This window comes from Megascapheus bottae, chromosome 14 (assembly GCF_031878675.1).
Source record: "Megascapheus bottae isolate mThoBot1 chromosome 14, mThoBot2.hap1, whole genome shotgun sequence".
Classification (NCBI taxonomy): domain Eukaryota; kingdom Metazoa; phylum Chordata; class Mammalia; order Rodentia; family Geomyidae; genus Megascapheus; species Megascapheus bottae.
The window spans coordinates 31,865,486-31,891,422 of record NC_143522.1 but is presented as its reverse complement, the minus strand read 5'-3'; the positions used below and the strand labels follow the sequence as shown (position 1 = coordinate 31,891,422).

Below are 25,937 nucleotides of genomic sequence, written 5' to 3'. Positions count from 1 at the left end.
CGCTGCTCCTCTTTGGGCACTTCCTCCTCGGAAGCCTCACCAAGACTCCGGTCTCCATAGACACGCCACACGGACAAAATCAATTCAAGCTGACCACACCGTTCTCACTCAGTGGCTCCTGGGTAAGTTTATTACGTGGCCCCAACTGGACACGTGCCATGTGACCACTCATGATCACAGGACATATACCATGTGGCCATCCATATCACAGGACACATGCCACGTGACTCTCCATTGTCATAGGATACCGGTCATGTGACCATCCAGCCACAAGACATGTACCACATGAACACCCTTTATCACAGGACCTGTGCCACGTGACTGTCCTCCATCACCGGACACACGTGTCCACCTGAGGGTCAGAATGTCACAGAAGGACTCATTTTAGATAGCACAAGTCAAAAAAAAGGACCGTGCTGGCTTCCAGGTGTTTAAGAGCATCGAATTCAGTGGGTTGAGCTGAAGGGTCACATAGAAAAATAAAAGTTCAGGAAATCGTTCTCCAGTTTTCATGTATGGCGCCGATAGGCGGGTGGAGGAACACGCTGTTGTGACTGGATGGGGAGGAGTCGGCTGTCTGTCCATCCCATCTCAGCTCTGCTGTGTCTAAAACAGCTGGATCATGGACTCACGGGACTTGCCAACACCAACCCACTTGACTGGAAGGACAACAAGAGGGCACCCCATGTGACTACAGCCTGCGGGGGCTGGCTCTCTCCCGGCTGCTCACCATGGAGGTCCAGTTGGGCTCGCCCACCCACAGAAAGAAGCAGAGCCCGCTTGCCTGCTCTCGGAGGGGCCAGCGGCCATGGGGCACTGAGTGACCTCTGGCCCACACTCACTGCTGTGGGACCTGCCTGCCATCCACATGTGGGACAGCTACTGCTTCTGTCTGGTCACTGGGGTCCTGCCTCGGCAGAGCTGCTAAAGCCACTCTCCCTGGGTGACCATCCTCCCTGAGTGATCATCTTCCCTGAGTGACCACCCTCCCTGAGTGACCGCCCTCCCTGAGTGACCGCCCTCCCTGAGTGACCATCTTCCCTGAGTGACATCCTCCCTGAGTGACCACCCTTCCTGATGGTGACCCCCCCCCCGGGTGGCACCTGAGCCTGTTCCAGCCCTGTGGCCTTTCCGGTGGGTTTCCTATTCACCACACCGGTGTCAGCGGTGGGGAGGCCTCTGGCAGGCCTGGAGGAATGCTGGCACTCACCTGCCACGCCCACGTGGTTCTCCACAAACCGCACGTAGCTCTGGGCCTGTGGCGGCAGATCCTCCCACTTGCGGGCACCTGTGGTGTCGGCCTTCCAGCCGGGCAGAGTCTCATACTCCACCTCTACCTTCTGCAGTATCTCCTGGTTAGCTGGGGGGACACACGGGCCCCGTGGGATCCCCAGTCACCCCACCGAGCAAGAGCGTGGCGTCCAAGTGGAGGGAGGGTGCAGGTGAGCAGGGACAAAGCTGAAGTGCTGCAAGGCTCTGCGTGGAAACCCAGTCCTGGACGCGTCCTCAGGGACGGGATGCACACCCAACCCGAGTCCTGGACGCCAGACTCACAGTGGATGCTGAGAGCCCCTTACTAATGGAAGGTGCTGGAAACAGTTCCCAACCCAGCTGGCATTCTCGGAGCCAGGCAGAGTCTGCTCCAGGGCTCGCATGAGCACAACACCCTGTACCCTGGTGGGGGAATCTGCACAGCTCCACGGGTTCTCCTCAAAGGTCAGCAGGGGTGAGGGCCCTGGCCTCCAGGTCACCTGTGGCACCCTCAGCCATGGGGCCCTTCTGAGCCTGCTCAGGCCTGCGCAGAGCGGGCCAGCAAGGGGCGCCAGGAAGGGGACCATGGGAGAAGGGCTGCATTTATGCCAAGGCAGGGGCACCCCAGAGGCCTGAGCGGAGGCAGAGAAGGGGCCCAGAGGCCTGAGCGGAGGCAGGGTAGGGGCCCAGAGGCCTGTCCAAGCCTACCACTGCTACTTCCTAAAAACTGGAGGGTGCCTGCAGCTGCCGGAGACCCAGCCTGACCTCCCCATCGACCCACGAGAGGCCAGCTGGGAAGAACGAGGTCTTTAGCAGTGAGCAGCCACTCCAAGCCCCCAGGCCTCCTGCCCTTGGGGTCACAGCTGCCTCTACACCATGCCAAGGACGCCAGAGCTGCGCGGTCCCGTCATGTACCTGGGAAGTAGGGGATCCTCTTCCCGTTGAGCTTGTACGTGATGCCAACCTTGATTTCCCCCAGAACATCCAGGATGTCCAGTTTGGTCAGAGCCAGCCTGTCCCCAAACCGAGAGGTGACTCACCAGATGGCACAAGTGGAAAAGACCACAGGACGCCAGCAAAACCGCGGGCGGCCAAGCAGGACCGGGTCTCTGGGCCCGTACCCAGGCCTGCCCTCCCGAGCACCCAGGCCTACCCACCCGAGCACCCAGGCCTGCCCACCCGAGCACCCAGGCCTGCCCTCCGAGCACCCAGGCCTGCCCTCCCGAGCACCCAGGCCGCCCACCCGAGCACCCAGGCCTGCCCTCCCGAGCACCCAGGCCGCCCTCCCGAGCACCCAGGCCTGCCCTCCCGAGCACCCAGGCCTGCCCTCCCGAGCACCCAGGCCTGCCCACCCGAGCACCCAGGCCTGCCCACCCGAGCACCCAGGCCGCCCTCCCGAGCACCCAGGCCTGCCCTCCCGAGCACCCAGGCCTGCCCTCCCGAGCACCCAGGCCGCCCTCCCGAGCACCCAGGCCTGCCCACCCGAGCACCCAGGCCTGCCCTCCGAGCACCCAGGCCTGCCCTCCCGAGCACCCAGGCCGCCCACCCGAGCACCCAGGCCTGCCCTCCCGAGCACCCAGGCTGCCCTCCCGAGCACCCAGGCCGCCCTCCTGAGCCGCCCGTCAGCGTCTGCCCAGAGGCCTCTCCTCTGCGGCCAGCTCTGTCGTTGGGCTCACTCCTCATGCCTGCTGCCCATGCGCCTGCAGAAGGCGCCCTCCGTGGCAAGGCCCTCCCTGGCCCTTCCTTGGGCATCTTGGTTGCTAAAGGGATCCAAGATTTTCTTCCATTTCTCTTTCCTACCCTCTATGTTGCAGGCTTCCTCAGCCTGAGGTGGTGTGCTGAGAGATGCCAGGCAGAGAGAGTCCTGACTATGACCCTCATGTCAGAAACCCCGCTCAGACACCACGCCACCAGCGTCCCCTGTCCCCTGCATAGAGCCCTGGGACATTCAGACACCATGCCACCAGCGTCCCCTGTCCCCTGCATAGAGCCCTGGGACATTCAGACACCATGCCACCAGCATCCCCATCATACTGCATAAACCCTTGAGGCCTCTATGCCCCCGCCCCCAGGAAGTCACTCAGACATCCTGCTGACCAGCGAGGAAGGTGTGATCCTTGGAGCTCACGGGAGGGGCTGTGGTGATGTTACCTAAACCTTGCTGCCCCGCCCTCCTGTCTGCAGCACCTTAGGTCTTCCCTAGGAGCCACAGACGAGCCCTGGGGCCAGGGGGTGCTGTTGAGCAGTTGTGGAGCCTGCCCCCTCCATACCGTCCTCACATGGACCCTGGGAACCCCCTCCTGGAGCACCACCACCCTGATCCGTCCTCCTGTGACCCCTCCTGGACCACTCCACCACCCTGATCCATCCTCGTGTGACCCCTCCTGGAGCACCTCCACCACCCTGATCCGTCCTCCTGTGACCCCTCCTGGAGCACTCCACCACCCTGATCCATCCTCCTGTGACCCCTCCACCACCCTGATCCGTCCTCGTGTGACCCCTCCTGGAGCACTCCACCACCCTGATCCATCCTCCTGTGACCCCTCCTGGAGCACTCCACCACCCTGATCCATCCTCCTGTGACCCCTCCACCACCCTGATCCATCCTCGTGTGACCCCTCCTGGAGCACCTCCACCACCCTGATCCATCCTCGTGTGACCCCTCCTGGACCACTCCACCACCCTGATCCATCCTCCTGTGACCCCTCCTGGAGCACTCCACCACCCTGATCCATCCTCGTGTGACCCCTCCTGGACCACTCCACCACCCTGATCCATCCTCCTGTGACCCCTCCTGGAGCACCACCACCCTGATCCGTCCTCCTGTGACCCCTCCTGGACCACTCCACCACCCTGATCCATCCTCGTGTGACCCCTCCTGGAGCACCTCCACCACCCTGATCCGTCCTCCTGTGACCCCTCCTGGAGCACTCCACCACCCTGATCCATCCTCCTGTGACCCCTCCACCACCCTGATCCGTCCTCGTGTGACCCCTCCTGGAGCACTCCACCACCCTGATCCATCCTCCTGTGACCCCTCCTGGAGCACTCCACCACCCTGATCCATCCTCCTGTGACCCCTCCACCACCCTGATCCATCCTCGTGTGACCCCTCCTGGAGCACCTCCACCACCCTGATCCATCCTCGTGTGACCCCTCCTGGACCACTCCACCACCCTGATCCATCCTCCTGTGACCCCTCCTGGAGCACTCCACCACCCTGATCCATCCTCCTGTGACCCCTCCACCACCCTGATCCGTCCTCGTGTGACCCCTCCTGGACCACTCCACCACCCTGATCCATCCTCCTGTGACCCCTCCTGGAGCACTCCACCACCCTGATCCATCCTCCTGTGACCCCTCCTGGACCACTCCACCACCCTGATCCATCCTCCTGTGACCCCTCCTGTGACCCCTCCACCACCCTGATCCATCCTCCTGTGACCCCTCCTGTGACCCCTCCACCACCCTGATCCGTCCTCGTGTGACCCCTCCTGGACCACTCCACCACCCTGATCCATCCTCCTGTGACCCCTCCTGGACCACTCCACCACCCTGATCCATCCTCGTGTGACCCCTCCTGGACCACTCCACCACCCTGATCCATCCTCCTGTGACCCCTCCTGGAGCACTCCACCACCCTGATCCGTCCTCGTGTGACCCCTCCTGGACCACTCCACCACCCTGATCCATCCTCCTGTGACCCCTCCTGGACCACTCCACCACCCTGATCCATCCTCCTGTGACCCCTCCTGGACCACTCCACCACCCTGATCCGTCCTCGTGTGACCCCTCCTGGAGCACTCCACCACCCTGATCCATCCTCCTGTGACCCCTCCTGGACCACTCCACCACCCTGATCCATCCTCGTGTGACCCCTCCTGGACCACTCCACCACCCTGATCCATCCTGCGTGACCCCTCCTGGACCACTCCACCACCCTGATCCGTCCTCCTGTGACCCCTCCTGGACCACTCCACCACCCTGATCCATCCTCCTGTGACCCCTCCTGGACCACTCCACCACCCTGATCCATCCTCCTGTGACCCCTCCTGGACCACTCCACCACCCTGATCCACCTCGTGTGACCCCTCCTGGACCACTCCACCACCCTGGTCCATCCTCCTGTGACCCCTCCTGGACCACTCCACCACCCTGATCCATCCTCCTGTGACCCCTCCTGGACCACTCCACCACCCTGATCCGTCCTCGTGTGACCCCTCCTGGAGCACTCCACCACCCTGATCCATCCTCCTGTGACCCCTCCTGGACCACTCCACCACCCTGATCCATCCTCGTGTGACCCCTCCTGGACCACTCCACCACCCTGATCCATCCTGCGTGACCCCTCCTGGACCACTCCACCACCCTGATCCGTCCTCCTGTGACCCCTCCTGGACCACTCCACCACCCTGATCCATCCTCCTGTGACCCCTCCTGGACCACTCCACCACCCTGATCCATCCTCGTGTGACCCCTCCTGGACCACTCCACCACCCTGATCCGTCCTCCTGTGACCCCTCCTGGACCACTCCACCACCCTGATCCGTCCTCCTGTGACCCCTCCTGGAGCACCTCCACCACCCTGATCCGTCCTCGTGTGACCCCTCCTGGTCCACTCCACCACCCTGATCCATCCTTGTGTGACCCCTCCTGGAGCACTCCACCACCCTGATCCATCCTCGTGTGACCCCTCCTGGACCACTCCACCACCCTGATCCATCCTCCTGTGACCCCTCCTGGAGCACTCCACCACCCTGATCCATCCTCGTGTGACCCCTCCTGGAGCACCACCACCCTGATCCGTCCTCGTGTGACCCCTCCTGGACCACTCCACCACCCTGATCCATCCTCCTGTGACCCCTCCTGGACCACTCCACCACCCTGATCCGTCCTCCTGTGACCCCTCCTGTGACCCCTCCACCACCCTGATCCATCCTGCGTGACCCCTCCTGGACCACTCCACCACCCTGATCCGTCCTCCTGTGACCCCTCCTGGACCACTCCACCACCCTGATCCATCCTCCTGTGACCCCTCCTGGACCACTCCACCACCCTGATCCATCCTCCTGTGACCCCTCCTGGACCACTCCACCACCCTGATCCATCCTCCTGTGACCCCTCCTGGACCACTCCACCACCCTGATCCATCCTCCTGTGACCCCTCCTGGACCACTCCACCACCCTGATCCGTCCTCGTGTGACCCCTCCTGGACCACTCCACCACCCTGATCCGTCCTCGTGTGACCCCTGCTGGACCACTCCACCACCCTGATCATCCTCCTGTGACCCCTCCTGGAGCACCTCCACCACCCTGATCCGTCCTCGTGTGACCCCTCCTGGACCACTCCACCACCCTGATCCATCCTCCTGTGACCCCTCCTGGAGCACTCCACCACCCTGATCCATCCTCGTGTGACCCCTCCTGGACCACTCCACCACCCTGATCCATCCTCCTGTGACCCCTCCTGGACCACTCCACCACCCTGATCCATCCTCCTGTGACCCCTCCTGGACCACTCCACCACCCTGATCCATCCTCCTGTGACCCCTCCTGGACCACTCCACCACCCTGATCCATCCTCCTGTGACCCCTCCTGGACCACTCCACCACCCTGATCCGTCCTCGTGTGACCCCTCCTGGACCACTCCACCACCCTGATCCGTCCTCGTGTGACCCCTGCTGGACCACTCCACCACCCTGATCCATCCTCCTGTGACCCCTCCTGGACCACTCCACCACCCTGATCCGTCCTCGTGTGACCCCTCCTGGACCACTCCACCACCCTGATCCGTCCTCGTGTGACCCCTGCTGGACCACTCCACCACCCTGATCATCCTCCTGTGACCCCTCCTGGAGCACCTCCACCACCCTGATCCGTCCTCGTGTGACCCCTCCTGGACCACTCCACCACCCTGATCCATCCTCCTGTGACCCCTCCTGGAGCACTCCACCACCCTGATCCATCCTCGTGTGACCCCTCCTGGAGCACCACCACCCTGATCCATCCTCCTGTGACCCCTCCTGGACCACTCCACCACCCTGATCCTTCCTCGTGTGACCCCTCCTGGACCACTCCACCACCCTGATCCTTCCTCCTGTGACCCCTCCTGGACCACTCCACCACCCTGATCCATCCTCCTGTGACCCCTCCTGGACCACTCCACCACCCTGATACATCCTCGTGTGACCCCTCCTGGACCATTCCACCACCCTGATCCTTCCTCGTGTGACCCCTCCTGGACCACTCCACCACCCTGATCCGTCCTCCTGTGACCCCTCCTGGACCACTCCACCACCCTGATCCGTCCTCCTGTGACCCCTCCTGGACCACTCCACCACCCTGATCCATCCTCGTGTGACCCCTCCTGGACCACTCCACCACCCTGATCCGTCCTCGTGTGACCCCTCCTGGACCACTCCACCACCCTGATCCATCCTCCTGTGACCCCTCCTGGACCACTCCACCACCCTGATCCATCCTCCTGTGACCCCTCCTGGACCACTCCACCACCCTGATCCATCCTCCTGTGACCCCTCCTGGACCACTCCACCACCCTGATCCGTCCTCGTGTGACCCCTCCTGGACCACTCCACCACCCTGATCCATCCTCCTGTGACCCCTCCTGGAGCACTCCACCACCCTGATCCATCCTCCTGTGACCCCTCCTGGACCACTCCACCACCCTGATCCGTCCTCCTGTGACCCCTCCTGGACCACTCCACCACCCTGATCCGTCCTCGTGTGACCCCTCCTGGACCACTCCACCACCCTGATCCGTCCTCGTGTGACCCCTGCTGGACCACTCCACCACCCTGATCATCCTCCTGTGACCCCTCCTGGAGCACCTCCACCACCCTGATCCATCCTCGTGTGACCCCTCCTGGACCACTCCACCACCCTGATCCATCCTCCTGTGACCCCTCCTGGACCACTCCACCACCCTGATCCTTCCTCGTGTGACCCCTCCTGGACCACTCCACCACCCTGATCCTTCCTCCTGTGACCCCTCCTGGACCACTCCACCACCCTGATCCATCCTCCTGTGACCCCTCCTGGACCACTCCACCACCCTGATCCATCCTCCTGTGACCCCTCCTGGACCACTCCACCACCCTGATCCATCCTCCTGTGACCCCTCCTGGAGCACTCCACCACCCTGATCCGTCCTCCTGTGACCCCTCCTGGACCACTCCACCACCCTGATCCGTCCTCCTGTGACCCCTCCTGGAGCACCACCACCCTGATCCGTCCTCGTGTGACCCCTGCTGGACCACTCCACCACCCTGATCATCCTCCTGTGACCCCTCCTGGAGCACCTCCACCACCCTGATCCATCCTCGTGTGACCCCTCCTGGACCACTCCACCACCCTGATCCTTCCTCGTGTGACCCCTCCTGGACCACTCCACCACCCTGATCCGTCCTCCTGTGACCCCTCCTGGACCACTCCACCACCCTGATCCTTCCTCGTGTGACCCCTCCTGGAGCACTCCACCACCCTGATCCGTCCTCCTGTGACCCCTCCTGGACCACTCCACCACCCTGATCCTTCCTCGTGTGACCCCTCCTGGACCACTCCACCACCCTGATCCTTCCTCGTGTGACCCCTCCTGGAGCACTCCACCACCCTGATCCATCCTCCTGTGACCCCTCCTGGAGCACTCCACCACCCTGATCCGTCCTCCTGTGACCCCTCCTGGACCACTCCACCACCCTGATCCGTCCTCCTGTGACCCCTCCTGGAGCACCACCACCCTGATCCGTCCTCGTGTGACCCCTCCTGGACCACTCCACCACCCTGATCCATCCTCCTGTGACCCCTCCTGGACCACTCCACCACCCTGATCCATCCTCCTGTGACCCCTCCTGGACCACTCCACCACCCTGATCCATCCTCGTGTGACTCCTCCTGGACCACTCCACCACCCTGATCCTTCCTCGTGTGACCCCTCCTGGACCACTCCACCACCCTGATCCTTCCTCGTGTGACCCCTCCTGGAGCACTCCACCACCCTGATCCATCCTCCTGTGACCCCTCCTGGAGCACTCCACCACCCTGATCCGTCCTCCTGTGACCCCTCCTGGACCACTCCACCACCCTGATCCGTCCTCCTGTGACCCCTCCTGGAGCACCACCACCCTGATCCGTCCTCGTGTGACCCCTCCTGGACCACTCCACCACCCTGATCCATCCTCCTGTGACCCCTCCTGGACCACTCCACCACCCTGATCCATCCTCCTGTGACCCCTCCTGGACCACTCCACCACCCTGATCCATCCTCGTGTGACCCCTCCTGGACCATTCCACCACCCTGATCCTTCCTCGTGTGACCCCTCCTGGACCACTCCACCTCCCTGATCCATCCTCCTGTGACCCCTCCTGGAGCACCTCCACCACCCTGATCCGTCCTCGTGTGACCCCTCCTGGTCCACTCCACCACCCTGATCCATCCTCGTGTGACCCCTCCTGGACCACTCCACCACCCTGATCCATCCTCCTGTGACCCCTCCTGGACCACTCCACCACCCTGATCCATCCTCCTGTGACCCCTCCTGGACCACTCCACCACCCTGATCCGTCCTCGTGTGACCCCTCCTGGACCACTCCACCACCCTGATCCATCCTCGTGTGACCCCTCCTGGACCACTCCACCACCCTGATCCGTCCTCCTGTGACCCCTCCTGGACCACTCCACCACCCTGATCCATCCTCCTGTGACCCCTCCTGGACCACTCCACCACCCTGATCCATCCTCGTGTGACCCCTCCTGGACCACTCCACCACCCTGATCCATCCTCCTGTGACCCCTCCTGGAGCACTCCACCACCCTGATCCATCCTCCTGTGACCCCTCCTGGACCACTCCACCACCCTGATCCATCCTCGTGTGACCCCTCCTGGACCATTCCACCACCCTGATCCTTCCTCGTGTGACCCCTCCTGGACCACTCCACCTCCCTGATCCATCCTCCTGTGACCCCTCCTGGAGCACCTCCACCACCCTGATCCGTCCTCGTGTGACCCCTCCTGGTCCACTCCACCACCCTGATCCATCCTCGTGTGACCCCTCCTGGACCACTCCACCACCCTGATCCATCCTCGTGTGACCCCTCCTGGACCACTCCACCACCCTGATCCATCCTCGTGTGACCCCTCCTGGACCACTCCACCACCCTGATCCATCCTCCTGTGACCCCTCCTGGAGCACTCCACCACCCTGATCCATCCTCCTGTGACCCCTCCTGGACCACTCCACCACCCTGATCCATCCTCCTGTGACCCCTCCTGGACCACTCCACCACCCTGATCCATCCTCCTGTGACCCCTCCTGGACCACTCCACCACCCTGATCCGTCCTCGTGTGACCCCTCCTGGACCACTCCACCACCCTGATCCATCCTCGTGTGACCCCTCCTGGACCACTCCACCACCCTGATCCGTCCTCCTGTGACCCCTCCTGGACCACTCCACCACCCTGATCCATCCTCCTGTGACCCCATCTGGACCACTCCACCACCCTGATCCATCCTCGTGTGACCCCTCCTGGACCACTCCACCACCCTGATCCATCCTCCTGTGACCCCTCCTGGAGCACTCCACCACCCTGATCCATCCTCCTGTGACCCCTCCTGGACCACTCCACCACCCTGATCCATCCTCCTGTGACCCCTCCTGGAGCACTCCACCACCCTGATCCATCCTCCTGTGACCCCTCCTGGACCACTCCACCACCCTGATCCATCCTCCTGTGACCCCTCCTGGACCACTCCACCACCCTGATCCGTCCTCCTGTGACCCCTCCTGGACCACTCCACCACCCTGATCCGTCCTCGTGTGACCCCTCCTGGACCACTCCACCACCCTGATCCGTCCTCGTGTGACCCCTGCTGGACCACTCCACCACCCTGATCCATCCTCCTGTGACCCCTCCTGGACCACTCCACCACCCTGATCATCCTCCTGTGACCCCTCCTGGAGCACCTCCACCACCCTGATCCGTCCTCGTGTGACCCCTCCTGGACCACTCCACCACCCTGATCCATCCTCCTGTGACCCCTCCTGGAGCACTCCACCACCCTGATCCATCCTCGTGTGACCCCTCCTGGAGCACCACCACCCTGATCCATCCTCCTGTGACCCCTCCTGGACCACTCCACCACCCTGATCCTTCCTCGTGTGACCCCTCCTGGACCACTCCACCACCCTGATCCTTCCTCCTGTGACCCCTCCTGGACCACTCCACCACCCTGATCCATCCTCCTGTGACCCCTCCTGGACCACTCCACCACCCTGATACATCCTCGTGTGACCCCTCCTGGACCATTCCACCACCCTGATCCTTCCTCGTGTGACCCCTCCTGGACCACTCCACCACCCTGATCCGTCCTCCTGTGACCCCTCCTGGACCACTCCACCACCCTGATCCGTCCTCCTGTGACCCCTCCTGGACCACTCCACCACCCTGATCCGTCCTCGTGTGACCCCTCCTGGACCACTCCACCACCCTGATCCATCCTCCTGTGACCCCTCCTGGACCACTCCACCACCCTGATCCATCCTCCTGTGACCCCTCCTGGACCACTCCACCACCCTGATCCATCCTCCTGTGACCCCTCCTGGACCACTCCACCACCCTGATCCGTCCTCGTGTGACCCCTCCTGGACCACTCCACCTCCCTGATCCATCCTTGTGTGACCCCTGCTGGACCACTCCACCACCCTGATCCATCCTCCTGTGACCCCTCCTGGAGTACCTCCACCACCCTGATCTGTCCTCGTGTGACCCCTCCTGGACCACTCCACCACCCTGATCCATCCTTGTGTGACCCCTCCTCGACCACTCCACCACCCTGATCCACCTCGTGTGACTCCTCCTGGAGCACCCGTGTGTGTGAGGAGCACGGCACCGTGGGATGGACAGGCGGGCCCTGCTGGGCTGTTGCTTACGCCGTGAATCCGTTGACCATGTGGGCATATCTCAGTATCATGAGGTCCAGCCAGCCGCAGCGCCTCTTCCTGCCAGTGGTCACGCCCCACTCATGGCCACGGTTCTGTAACAATTCTCCAATTTCCTAGGTGAGAAGAGACAGGACTGTCACCCCTGCAGTGCACCTGCAGCTCTGATCCTGGCTCGTTGGGGACAGCAGCCCAGGGCCCACGAGGCCCCCAACCCCAGGCCCTGGGCCCACAAAGGTTCGCAGTTGCTTTTCAGAGCAGCAACCTTTCCTTTGGGGGTGACTATCCCCAAACAAGGATGTTCTGGGGTCTCATGGAAGGCCTCAAATGCATGGCAAGTGGGCCACACTGCTCCTTGCGTCCCTTGTCACTGCTGCTGTGCTGGCTGGACTTCAAGGCCCCTTCCTGACACTGCACCCAGCTGCACGGAGGTGCAGGGCATCCTCTGCAGCCCATGTCGTCCCCCCCAGGCCGGCACTCACGCTGCCCTGCTCTGTGGGGAAGGACCCCCCCCCCCCGCCCAGGCCCCAGGCCACGCCGGCACTCACGCTGCCCTGCTCCGTGGGGAAGGACCCCCCCCCCGCCCAGGCCCCAGGCCACGCCGGCACTCACGCTGCCCCGCTCCGTGGGGAAGGCCCCCCCCCCCGCCCAGGTCCCAGGCCACGCCGGCACTCACGCTGCCCTGCTCCGTGGGGAAGGACCCCCCCAGGCTGGCACTCACGCTGCCCTGCTCCGTGGGGAAGGACCCCCCCCCCCGCCCAGGCCCCAGGCCACGCCGGCACTCACGTTGACCTGCTCTGTGGGGAAGGCCCCGACGCCCACGCGTGTGGTGTAGGCCTTCACCACGCCGTACACGTCCCCGATGTTTTGCGGCGGGATGCCCAGGCCGGTGCACACGCCCCCCACCGTGCAGTTGGAGGAGGTCACGAAGGGGTAGGTCCCTGGGGCACAGGCTCTGTGTTACCTGCATCCTCTGAAGCTCCAGGCCCAGGGGTCCTCTCAGCTGTGCCTGGGTGGGGACCTGGCTGAGGCGGGCAGCCTGTCCCTCCCGCCTCCATTCTCTCTCCCCACCGTGGACAGTTCACCGGGAGCCTGGCCCCGTGGCGGTGTACCGAAGTCGATGTCGAGGAGAGCGGCGTTGGCGCCCTCCACGAGGATCCTCTTGGGAGGCCCGTGGAGCGCCTCGTACATGAAGTGCACGCCGTCTCGCACCATGGGCCGGACGCGCTCGGCTAAGCCCTGGGGAGAGCGGGCCGGGGCTGCGGACAGGGGGCCCCGCATCCCACCGAGGGTGCCGCCCTCGGGTGCAGCTGGCCCCCGGAGGGGCTCACACCCCATGTCTGCCCCCTCCCCCCACCCTTCGTTCCTGCCTCTGGCTGACCTTGAGCCTCCTCAGTTGACCTTCAATGTCAATCTCCAGGGTGGGGAACATGGACTGGTGCTGGAGGGCCAGGTTCTTGAATCTGCACAGGAGAGCCTGGCTTGGACCCCAACAGGGGCACACCACGCCACCCCAACCCTGCCCGCTGGGCTGGGGTGATGGCAGGGGCCCCGCCCGCTGGGCTGGGGGGTACCTGGCAGAAAACTCGTCGAAATCAGAGAGCAGGTCGCAGACGCGGAGGCCGGTCCGGGAGGCTTTGGAGGAGTAGGTTGGTCCAATCCCCTTCTTGGTGGTGCCAATACTGAAAGATGCCATGCTGGTGAGGTGCAGCCCCCTCAGCCTGGCTCTGGCCCGCGGGCTCGGGGTCTCTGCCAACCCGAGGCCCCGCCACAGAGCGCGGGGCGGGGCTCTGAGCGCCCCGCTGTGCCCTCTGTCCCTGCTGCCTGACCTGCACTGCTGCCCTGGCACAGAGGTGCAGTGCTGGCGTCCAGTGGCGGCTGGGCCCCCACCCCGAAGCCTGCACAGGATGCCAAACCCTGGGAAGCTGAGAGCTCACCCTGCCTCCATGTCTGTGTGTGAGCATGAGAGTGCAGGTGCCACGTGTGTGCCCAAGCCAGGGGAGCCTGAGTCCAGCGGGGGCGCCCACCCCCTCCCTGCAGGCCCCTCCCCACAAACAGCTCCCCCCGCAGCAGCCCCTACCCCCACGCAGGACTCAAACCATGGGAGAGCCACACGCTTACTTCTTCCCCTCCTGAGCTTGGCGCTGAACTTCCTGCAGCCCGTCCACTGCCTGGTGGAAGTCAAACACTGCCACGGGGACAGAGGCTCACCACGGGGCCAGGCCACCAGACGCCTGGCCAGGCGCAGGCCTTCGGCCTCCAGAACCCCACACAAGTACAGCAGAGCCTCAGTTTCCCTGCCTGCAAAGGAGGCCCAGCCTCCTGGGAAGCAATGAGGACTGAACAAGGCTGGATGTGACGTGGGCTTCTGGGCTGTGGAGGGCAGAGACCACAGGCCTTGAGATGGGGAGGGGATGCCCCAGTGTAAAGCTTACCCAGGTGGGCCCGGTCGGAGATGATGAGCCGCTTCTCCCAGTCCTTCAGACCTGAGGGCACAGGGCACCCAGGTGGGCAGTGTTCTCAGGCTGCCCTCACAGCGGAGCAGGCAGGAGGCCAGCTCCACTGGAGCAGCACGGGGGCCAGGGGCCAAGGGACCTGGTCCTGAGAAGCCAGCGGTGGCCCTATCTTCCCTCCTGGCTGAGCCTCCCCTGCCCTCCCTCCTGGCGGAGCCTCCCCTGTCTTCCTGGCTGAGCCTCCCCTGCCCTCCCTCCTGGCTGAGCCTCCCCTCCCTTTCCTCCTCCCCTGTCCTCCCTCCTGGCTGAGCCTCCCCCCCAGGCTCTCCCTCCAGCTGCCCACGCTGCTGGCCATCCGGGGGCACTGGCAGGCTGCCCCAAGAGGGTGGGTGGTGAATGTGGCCTCTCAGATGGCAGCTCACCTTTCTTCTCGTTCTTCTCTGCCTCTTCAAATAAGCCAGGCAGGTGGATGACCACGCCGTTGCCTGCAACACAAGGGGGCCATGTCACAGGCCAGGAAGACCTGTTGGCCGCCCACAGCCAGGAGCGGGGCTGTCGGGAAAGGGACGAGCGTGATGGAGCATCCTTCTGCCTGTGGAGGGGCCGTGTTGTCAGGCCAGGTCCAGGGGGAAGCCTGGAGGGCTGTGCTCTGTGAAACAAGCCGGACGCTGTCTGAACAGGAGGGTGGCTGCCTGGCCATGGGCACAGAAACCCACGGTGGAGCGACAGCTTCGGGGTGCAGGGTGTGGGGGGTCTGGGGTGTTGGTGTGACGTCTGCACACGCAGAGACACCACATGCCCGGGCCCCAGAGACCTGCGCTGGGGACATCACCGCAGCAGCCCGTGTGGTTTCCATGCCGTGGGTTGAGCCCTGGAGGCAGGTCCTGGACAAGGCTCCTGTGGGCCGCACAGCTAGGCAAGGCCGGGCCGAAGGCCTGGACAGCCCCCGGCGTTGGACTGGGCTGGCTGGCTGGCCGGTCCCCCGAGCAGGGAGGGGTCGTTCCTCTGCTGCTCGCTCAGCCTGGTGGCCAGAGCCAAGCTCCCCTGCGCACTGGAACCCATCCTGCTGCCTGAACTCTAGAAGGCTGCCGCGAAGCCAGCTGCTGCTGAGGGGCCGTGGCAGAGACGCGGAGGAACAGTCTGAGGCCAGCCAGAACTTCTTTTTCTCCTCAAAATGTATGAACACCAACCTGGGAAATCAGCCCCACGCATGGTGTTCTGGTGGCTAACTAAGGTGGGGGTCTTTTGGGCTTTCTGGTCTCGGCTGGCTGAGGTAGGACCCTCAGACCTCACCAGCCCTCCCGAGCGGCTGGGATTGCAGGCCGAGCCGCAGGCCTGGCTTGGGTGGTTATTTTGCAACAGTAAGCACATGGTGACAGAGTGCCCAGAACAGCAGGGAAGCCTGGCACAGACGGCAGGGGGGCCGGGGTGTCCTGGAGAGGACCGTGGGGCCTGTCCTGCACATGTGATGCGGATGACTTGCCTTCAAATGCTGCCTGTGTGTGGAGCCAGCGTGGAGCCAGGAGAGTGGAGAGTGGGGGCTGGGAGGCCATGGTCCCATAGGCCTGCAGGCTGAGGGCCGGGTAAACCTGTGTGTCCCCGGGGTGGCGCCCGAGGGTCACAGGCTGAGACAGGGACGTTGACTCACCGGGGACACGCAGCACTCGAGTGCGCTGAAAGGAACCTGAGCTCTGCTCCCTCCTCCAAGGCAGATGCCACCACGCCAAGGTAGAATTGGCCAATGGAGGCGGGACGACCGGCCAGACAGAGTGACCGGGGTTACACAAGCCACAGGGGGCAGGAAAGGTCACCAAAATGCCACAGCATCTCAAAATAACCACATGGCAGACACAGGGATGTCACAAGAGGAGTGCTGCCTGCCCCCTGCTAAGCAGGCTCACAGGGCCACCCTGCCTGGGCTCTGGCTACTGGCCCGGCCGGTTTCAGGGGCAGGCAGCATCCTCAGGCTGTGTGCCTGGGGCTTCCTGCCAGGCGTGGGGTGTGGGGACGGCTGGTTACTGTCCTCCCTCTGCCTGTGAACAGCAGGCACTGTGCCATCCTCTGGCAAGAGCCAGGCAGTGCCTACCCTTGCTGATCCAGGCCCGCAGGCCGCGCGCACCTGTGTGTGTATGTGTGCGTGTGCATGCGCGTGCATGTGTGCGTGCACACGCGCACACAGCTGCATGCACCCCCAGGCCCTCCTCCTCAGGTCTGTCGGCTCCCAGTGGGGTAGGAGGAGGTCTGTGTAAGTGCCTCGGTGTTCCCCAGGGCAGGTGTGGAGATCGGGGCCAGCACTCACCAATGAAGGACACGGCCTTGCTGTTGATGATCCCGCTGGGAAGCAGGTGGAAGTCGTACTCCTTGCCGTCCACCACCACCGTGTGCCCGGCATTGTTGCCCCCCTGGGAAGAGAGGCTGGACTGAAGGCTCGGAACCTGAGGACTGAGGACAGGCCCCGGCCTCCCAGCCCCGGGTCCAGCAGTTGAGCTTGGATAGTCTGGCCTAGTGGTCACTTGTCCGTGGGAAGGGGTGCAGGCCAGGTGACTGTTCTGTCCCGGGGGTCGGGGCCTGGGTGGGAACAGCTCTGGCCAAGGCTGGGCTCTGCATGGACGGCTGGCTTCCCTCTGGTGAGGACAGGCTCGCTGCTCCGGTGAGCGTGGACTCAGCTCACCCCTAATCTGCCCTTGCTCATTGATACAGCTTAGAATAAAAGGAAAGAGCATTTCTGAGCTCAGCTTCTGGGCCACAGGCTGGCTGAGGCTCCATGGGTGGACACCAGGCCACAGGCTGACTGAGGCTCCCCGGTGTGGACACCAGGCCGGGCCACAGGCTGACTGAGTCTCCCCGGGGTGGACACCAGGCCGGGCCACAGGCTGACTGAGGCTCCATGGGTGGACACCAGGCCACAGGCTGACTGAGGCTCCCCGGTGTGGACACCAGGCTGGGCCACAGGCTGACTGAGGCTCCCCGGGGTGGACACCAGGCCGGGCCACAGGCTGACTGAGGCTCCATGGGTGGACACCAGGCCACAGGCTGACTGAGGCTCCCCGGGGTGGACACCAGGCCGGGCCAAGGCTGCCGGCCTCCAGTTCCACTTGCTACCCCCAGACGGTATGGCAGCCCCAAAGGGGGTTGTGAGCTAGAGCCCTGTGCTCCCCGGGGCCCCAGTGTTGACCCTAGTGGCCCCCACTTTAGCCTCGGGACCTAGGGCTTAGCTCTAGCGTGCCCTCTGCTCTCCTTCCCAGCTCTGGCTCTGCATTCCTGGCTCACCCATCTGGCCCTCAGGCCTGGCACAGCACTCCTGCATTCTTGTCAGTCAGGGTCCTCTCCCCGTGCATGCCTCTGCCCCTTGGCCACCTGTCCTGCACTGGACACTGGACAGGGCTTCTAGTCTCCCAGCAACAGAGAAAGGTGAGAGGTGGAGACCTCAGGCAAGGGTTTTCCCTCCAGAGTCGTGGCTTCACAGTCAAGTTGAGGGCCACAGGCCTAAGCAGCACGCAGCTGCCTGCTGCCCTGGCTGGGGCCCACGGCTGCAGGCCCAGCTCTTGTGGCCTTTACCACCTGCCTGTGACAGGCCATCTGGAGGCTGGCCCCACCACATAGGCCCTTGGACCCTAAAGTGTGAGGGCTTCAAAGCCACATCCGTCTGTCCCCAGGGCCTCAGAAACATGGCTCTGGGTCATCTAACCTGGTCAGGAGCCTCTGCTCCAGCTGGACCGACCAACACAGACAGGGTAGCCCCGGGCCAAACTGGGCTGCCCAGCACAAACAGGGATCCCCTATCCAAGCGCCTCTTCCTCTCAGCCCTCCAAGCCAGTGCCCAGAGGTGGAAGTGATGGCTCTGTGATGCTGGCTGTCCAGGAGTCTGCAGGGACGGAGGCCGACAGCCGTGGAGAACAGCCTGGCTGCCTGAGGGGTGCCTGGGAGAGAAGTCTGGACAGGAGCTGAGGGCGACACCGCATCCTAGGACCAGGAACTGCGGCCAGAGCTTGAGGAGGCGGCCCGTCCGGGGGGGGGCAGGCCCCGCCTTGGAGCCCCGTGGTCTCTGGAGCACAGATGGAGATCCTCAACCCTCCCCTGCTTCCTGCAGCATGGCACATAGCCCCCGTCCCACTGCCCCATGGGAAGCCGGGACAAGGACTCCACGGGCGACAGGAGGCCCTGGAGAAGGCCAGTCTGCAGGCCTGGAATGGTGCCCTTGCCTCCCTCATGCCAGCCTCCTCCCAGGGGCTGGCACACCTCGGGGACAGCCAGGAGGATTGGAGCCTGGCAGCCGGCATGGCATGTCCTGCCCCACTCCCTTAAAGGGTCGGCTGGCTGGCAGGCCGGGCAGCAAGCCCTCACACCTGTGTTGGTAAACATGGGAGCCTAGGGACAGGCCCGGGAACCGTGGCAGGGCTGTCAGCTGAGCTCAGGGCTGGCGGTGGCCGGGGCCCAGCCCAGGGCCTGCTAAACAACAGAGGCTTCCAGCAGCCCAGGGCGATAGCCCCCAGAGAGACTAATCTGTCCTCCAGCCGTGGGTCATGGCCACGTGGGGGCCACTGGTGGGCTTGGCGAGGCCTTCCCTGCCTGTGGGTGGGTGGGCTCCCTGAAACACTCCTGAGGGATCTGGACAAAGGGCTCATGGAGAGTGGTGGGGTGTGGGCTGTGGGGACTGGGGAGGGTGGTGGGGGTGGTGTGGGGCCTGGGGAGGGTGGTGGTGTGGGGGGGGACTGGGGAGAGTGGTGCGGGGGGACTAGAGAGGGTGGTGGGACCTTGGAGGGATGATGGCCCACTGTGGTAGGAGACATTCAGATCTGCCTGTTGCATGGAGGAGCTGGGCTGACATGGACACCGTCTGGCCAGCCACGCCGCACATGGCCTCCCTTCCACTGAGTTGGAGGCCCTCGGGTGCCGTTCCCCGAGTCCTATGCAAATGGCCAAATACCACAGCGACTTGGCACTTGTTTTGCCCCGTGCAAGGGGCTGTGCAGTCCTAGGCTCCTCCACCCAGGGCTCCTGTGTCACCCACGCCTCAAGACTGGGCACAGCCAGCCTCACTCCAGGGTCGCTGGCCAAGGCGGCCTCGGGCTGGGCAAAGGCAAAGTCAGAACTCAGCCCTCCAGCCCTGCTGTAGAGACGTTGGTGGGCCGCTGAGAAGGGGCTGAGACCTGGCCAGTGCCTTGCACTGGCTCCTCGGTGCAGCCCCACGATCCAGCCTGGGACCCTCAGGGCACCGGTCACCCTCTGTCCACACCCGGGGATCACAGAGCTGGGCTACCACGCAGCCTCCTGAGCGAGTCCCATCCCCCCCCGCGTGCCCATCCTCCACAGGCACCAATGGCACCGCTGCCCTTCCTGCCATGGCCCCGTGGAGCTGAGCGCCTGTGCTCAGGGAAGGCACACCCTGTGGTGGCTCCCGTGGGCGCGTCAGGACACAGAGCCTGCACTGGGGGAGAAGAGTTGGCTGCCATCATTACACTCACGGCCCCAGGGCACAGGACAGGGCAATGCAGGCAGCTCAGAGCAACCGCCTGGAGTGGGCACACCTGGAGAGGCTCAGCCCAGGCCAGGGAGCAGGTCAGGGGCACCGAGGGGCCAGTGGGGCACCGTGGAGCCTTCAAGGTCCTGCCAGGCCATCTCCTTGGTAGACGGGGCCTTGGGCCATGAGCAGCGCCACGGCCTCTGGAGACGGCGCTGGCAGCCAGGGGTTCACGCAGGGCTCCTCACCCTGGATGGTGACTCAAGGCCAGCCAGCCTCTGCTGTGGAGTGGGAACGTCCTGAGTCTTCCCTGGGGCTGGGAAAGGCGAGGCTGTCGCCAGCCCTGTCCTTGCTGGGGTTTGGGGTCCTGGCCCGTGGGGGGCCCAGTCCCACCGGGTGTCCTGTGCCGAGCGAGATGTGATCTATCACTAGGACGCTCCCCATAGCCAAGCACCCCTCTCCAGGGGACCCCCGGACCCTCCCTGGATCCCAGGGCCCTGCAGCGCCCTCTCTCCCGTGGCTGTCGGACACAGGACGCCCTGCCCGGGTCCTGCCAGCTGGTTGCTCCCTCAGCTGTGCAGAGGCTCGGCTGTGGTGAAGCGGGGCTCCACCAGCGACTTCCAATAAAGACCCAGGGCCACGCTGGCTTCGGCCTTCACGCCAGTGCCGCCCGGCAGGACGGGCGCCTGCCGCTACCATTCTCCAGCCAGCCAGCCAGCCCCGCAGCCCCTGCCCCAGCAGCCTCCTCCTGCCCTCTGCCCTCTGCCCTCCCCAGTCCCGGCCAGGCTGCCAAGGCTCTGCTCTCCCTGTGCGGGTCAGGTCCACAGGCCAGGAAATGGCCTGACCAGGGGGACCCCCTCTCTAAGGAGGCCAGAACCCGACTTCCACAGCAGCAGCCAGAGGGCCCTGGGTGGGCCCCATGCCTCTACCTCTGCTTCTAGGTTTCTGCACCCCATGCCACGCCACCACCATGGCCCACAGGGGGCACTCCACACGGGTGCCCCACCCCCACGTCCCCTCAGGCGGCCCCCAGCTCAACCATGCCACTGTGGCCCCTCCAGCGGCTCTAAGCTTATCCTGGATGGTGGCGGCGGTGTGCCCACAGAGTGAAGCCTGGGTAGCACTGGCTCCAGCTGGCCAGTGCCCACCCTGCCCTGAGCCCTGGCCAGAGCCTGACCTCCTGCCAGGCCTCCTCGGGTCAGGGGAGCCAGCGCGCCTCTTGTGGCTCAGTGGACCATCTCTGCTGGCCCTTTCTGAGTGTGACCCTGGCTGGGCATCAGCCCGCTCTGATCAGGGGGCAGAGGTAAAAAAGATGGCAGAGTTCCCCACGGAGGCTGAGTAACACATGCCCCCGCCCCTGCCACCTGCACCAGGCCGCAGGAGGAGGCCCAGCACCTTCTCGCCGCCCCCCCCCCCCTGGCCTGGGCAGCCTGAGCGCCAGGACCCCTGCTGGGCTGCAACGGAGGAGGGAAGCAGGGAGAGAAGCAGCAGAGGAAGCATGGAGGACACAGGAGAGAGGACGGAGCTCCTAGGTAAGGGTGGGGATAGTGGGGGGCAGGACGGGGGGTACAGGGGGGAGGAGAGGACACCCAGCGGGGGGGAGGGGTGCAGGGGCAGGGGAGGACATCCAGGGGGGGAGGGGGGGGAGTGGTGCAGGGGGCAGGGGGAGGAGAGGACACCCAGCAGGGAGGGAGGGGTAAGTGGTGCAGGGGGGAGGGGAGGACACCCAAGGGGGGGCGGTGAGTGGTGCAGGGGGGAGGGGAGGACACCTGGGGGGGAGGGGTGCAGGGGGAGGAGAGGACACCCAGCAGGGGGGAGGGGTAAGTGGTGCAGGGGGGAGGGGAGGACACCCAGCGGGGGGGAGGGGTGCTGGGGCAGGGGAGGACATCCAGGGGGGAAGGGGGAGGGGTGAGTGCTGCAGGGGGCAGGGGAGGACATCCAGCGGGGGGGGGGGCGGTGAGTGGTACAGGGGGAAGGGGAGGACACCTGGGGGGAGGGGTGCAGGGGGAGGAGAGGACACCCAGCAGGGGGGGAGGGGTAAGTGGTGCAGGGGGAGGGGAGGACACCCAGCGGGGGGGAGGGGTGCAGGGGAGGACATCCAGGGGGGGAGGGGGGAGGGGAGAGTGGTGCAGGGGGCAGGGGAGGACATCCAGCGGGGGGGGGCGGTGAGTGGTACAGGGGGGAGGGGAGGACACCTGGGGGGGAGAGGTGCAGGGGGAGGAGAGGACACCCAGCAGGGGGGAGGGGTAAGTGGTGCAGAGGGGAGGGGAGGACACCCAGTGGGAGGGAGGGGTGAGTAGTGCAGGGGGAGGGGAGGACACCCAGCGGGGGGAGGGGTGAGTGGTGCAGGGGGGAGGGGAGGACACCCAGTGGGGGGAGGTGAGTGGTGCAGGGGGGAGGGTACCCCTGTACAGGGACCCTGAGAAGCACAGCACCTGGCATGGGGTGCAGGGCTGGCTCAGGAAACCTTGGCTTGGAGGGGAGTGGGGGGCAGACGGATGATAGTCCCCAACTGACCCAGAGTGCCAGGAAGAGAAGAGGAAGCCTGTGGGGGGAAAAAGCAGGGCTGCAGGGGTGGGCACGCTGTGAGGGCAGCGTGCAGGGCATCCGAGCCGCGAGGCTAGAAGGGGGCACACTTGTAGGGTTCCAGGCCTCGGGAAGGGGCCCGGCCAAGGTTCTGAGCAGGCCAGGGCAGCCGGCCGCCTTGGGATGGCAGAGGCCCGGTGACCCTTCAAGAGCCCAGGAAAACAGCCTGGGGGCTCCATTCCCACAGCCCCAGGGCTCTGCCCTCCCGACAGCCTAGGCTGGAGCCCAGGGCCCCTGGCACATCCGGCCTGGGGCCTTCACCGGCACAGAGGTGAGTTCTGAGCACAACCCCGACTGTCCAGGACATCTGGGGACCATCCTTCTGCTGGCCCCTGACCAGAGGGGCACAGCATGGAGAGGCAGGAGGCCAATGGCAGGCAGGGACCCAGGCTCAGTGAAGAGCCCTGTGTAGGGACACTAAGTACATGTGAAGACTGGGGCGGGGGGCGCCTTGTCTCTGCCATGGGGAGGGGGGTCTGGGGAAGGGCTCACGGCCTCGTCTCTGGCATGGGGCAGGTTCAGGCCCTCGTAGTAGGGATGTGGTAGGGACCACAGAGCCTCAAAGGAGCCACTACTCTCATTCTTTAACCTCTCTCAGCCTCAGTTTCCCCACTGGTTCTAGGAAGGCTCTGCCTTGCAAGCTGCTCACCGCATTCCACCTCCTTCGTGGGTGAAGGCCAGCTCTGACCTTGTGTGCCCACTTCATGGGATGAGGCCCCGCCTGCTCTGGCTCCTGCTGGCCTTGTCTGGCGATGGGGATGAGCAGGGACTGGCCTGCTGGCCCAGATGAGAGTGGGGAGGGCCAGAAGCAGAGCCGGGGGCCACACTGCAGCCTGGGGTCTCCAGCTGGTGGCTGAGACTGGGGAGGGCACACGTGGAGCAGAGGGCAGGGAAGGGCGCGGAGGGGCCTCTGCTGGAGAGAGTCCCCACCTGCAGGGGGAAAAGGACCCTCCACCAGCCCAGGGCCACCAGGACACCAGAGGAAGTGGGGTCCCAGACAACGTCTGGAGCCTTCCTTTCTGTGCTCAGCGAGGAGCCCTGAGGCAGGGAGGAGGTGCACAGGCTGGGCTCCCCTTCATTTGAGCAGCGGCCTGAGCTCAGAGGCGGGTCCTCAGGCAGCGGGCCTGGCAGGGCAGCCCGGCAGCCGGGCACAGAGGAGGCAGTTCCTAAGAACACCTGGGCATGGCATCCACAGTCCAAGGGACACCTGCGCTGCTGGCTGGGGCCCTACCCGCCGTGTCCACAGGCAGAAGTCCATGCCTTCCCACGCCAGCCAGGGCCCTGGGGGCTGCAGCAGGCCCCTGCCCTGCCCAGGGCAGCCCAGCCCAGCTTCACCATGCCGCCAGGCGTCTGTCACCCCAAGCACCCCTCAGCCTGCTCCTGCCTCCTCCACCTCTGCTGGGGTGGCCAGGCCTGTCCGGGGCCCAGCCAGATCTCTGGGACCCTCAAACGCGGGAGCTGGGTTCCCCCAGCCCCCTGGGCCCTCCGCAGCCCTGCCCCAGGATCCCAGGATCCGGAATCCCAGGATCGGGTGTCCCTAACTCAGCCACTTGTATTTATAGTTCTGGCAGCGGACCAGCTCAGTGCTGGGGAGGGCGGTGGGCACGCAGGGGTGCGCTGGGCGGGGACCCGGGTCCGGGCGGGGACGCCGTGGGGACCCCGGGCCGGGCGGGGACGCCGTGGGGACCCCGGGTCCGGGCCGGGACGCGTGGGGACCCCGGGCCGGGCGGGGACCCGGGCCGGGCGGGGACGCATGGGGACCCCGGGTCCGGGCGGGGACCCGGGCCGGGCGGGGACGCATGGGGACCCCGGGTCCGGGCGGGGACGCGTGGGGACCCCGGGCTGGGCGGGGACCCGGGCCGGGCGGGGACGCGTGGGGACCCCGGGCCGGGCGGGGACCCCGGGCCTGGCGGGGACGCGTGGGGACCCCGGGCTGGGCGGGGACGCCGTGGGGACCCCGGGCCGGGCCGGGCCGCGTGGGGACCCCGGGCTGGGCGGGGACGCCGTGGGGACCCCGGGCCGGGCCGGGCCGCGTGGGGACCCCGGGCTGGGCGGGGACCCGGGCCGGGCGGGGACTCGTGGGGAGGCAGCGCTCCCGGGGCGTGGGCGCGGGGGGCCCCACCTGGCAGCGGCTGACGACGTCGGCGTCCGTGGCCAGCAGGTCCACCACCTTGCCTTTGCCCTCGTCCCCCCACTGTGCGCCCAGCACCACCGTCACGCGGGAGCCGCCGCCCGCCGCCTCCTGCTGCAGCCGCCCGCGCTTGACGCCGCCCGCGCCGGGGGGCCGGTCGTTGGAGGCTCGGGGCCCGGACATGCCGAGGGCCGAGGCGGCGAGGGCGCGGGCGAGCGGGGCGGAGCGGAGCCGACGTTAAGTGCGGCCGCCGGCGGGGGCGGGCCGGGTCGGCGCCCGCCCTCCACGTCGCCCGGACGCCGGGGCGGGGCGGGGCGGGGCGGGGCGGAGGGACCCAGATTGCCAAGGGCCGGGCGCGCGCAGGCCGGGGCGCCTGGGCTCCGAGCCGGCGGGGCGGGGCGCGGGCCGCCGGAGCAGAGCGGTCCTCGCCTCCCCAGGGTCTTAGCGCCCCTCCCCAGGGTCCTCGCCCCCCCCCCCAGGGTCTTTGTGCCCCTCCCCAGGGTCCTCACCACCCCAAGGGTCTTTGTGCCCTCCCCAGGGTCCTCGGGCTCCAGGGCCCTCGTCCCCCTCAGGGTCCTTGCACCGCCTCTGCCCTCCATGGAGCTGCTCCGCCCTGTCCTACACTGGCTGGTCAGTGGAGGACAGCGCCCTGGGTGCAGCCTGTGTGAGACAAGGGCCCTGAGCTGCCAGGGCAGCAGCCCCTGCTCCTCCCCCTGCCCAGGCAGGAGGCACCAACCCGCCCCTCCCAGTCCCAGCTCTGGGGTGGATTGGGACCTGGGCCCGGCTCTCAGGAGCACAGCTTTGTCCACCCTTCAGGCCACTCTCAGTGGACTCAGGCCCAGGGGAGGCGCTTGGGGGCCGAGGGCAAAGGGCTCCACATGGGTTCCCGCTCCAGCCTGGGACAGGGAGGCCCGGGAGCTGTGGCCCCAGCATAGTCCCAGCAAAGTCACTGGCTGAGGCGAGGGGATTCCAGCCCAGCAAGGACTAAACTGCCCATCCTGTGCCTGCTCCTCTGGAGGCTTGCCCTGGCCAGCCCACAGCTGTCTTAGGCCCTGAGAGGCCCGTGCTTCCTGTGGGGTCAGAGACTGTCCCTCC

The 25,937-nt window shown here is 65.7% G+C and overlaps 1 protein-coding gene across 1 annotated transcript; it reads right to left on the bottom strand.

The window, feature by feature from the left end:
• Positions 1 to 101: 101 nt before the first annotated feature.
• Positions 102 to 25,092, bottom strand: Adss1 (adenylosuccinate synthase 1). Its single transcript, XM_090344939.1, has 13 exons — positions 24,834 to 25,092; positions 16,964 to 17,066; positions 15,087 to 15,149; positions 14,647 to 14,697; positions 14,333 to 14,399; positions 13,786 to 13,893; positions 13,593 to 13,674; positions 13,324 to 13,450; positions 12,998 to 13,152; positions 12,203 to 12,327; positions 2,167 to 2,264; positions 1,211 to 1,360; positions 102 to 659 (listed from the first exon to the last, which is right to left on the bottom strand). The coding sequence occupies exons 1-13, from the start codon at positions 25,023 to 25,025 to the stop codon at positions 607 to 609; spliced, it is 1,374 nt and encodes a 457-aa protein (XP_090201065.1). The 5' UTR covers positions 25,026 to 25,092; the 3' UTR covers positions 102 to 606.
• Between the last annotated feature and the right edge of the window lie 845 nt (positions 25,093 to 25,937).

What these genes read in the sequence shown, in the direction of transcription:
- Adss1 (XM_090344939.1), bottom strand. Translation starts at nt 25,025, where the DNA reads ATGTCCGGGCCCCGAGCCTCCAACGACCGGCCCCCCGGCGCGGGCGGC. An exon ending in AGAGAAGAACGAGAAGAAAG is followed by an intron (nt 14,698 to 15,086) that starts GTGAGCTGCCAT and finishes CTGTGCCCTCAG; the next exon opens with GTCTGAAGGACTGGGAGAAG. An exon ending in ATGGTCAACGGATTCACGGC is followed by an intron (nt 2,265 to 12,202) that starts GTAAGCAACAGC and finishes GTTTGGGGACAG; the next exon opens with GCTGGCTCTGACCAAACTGG.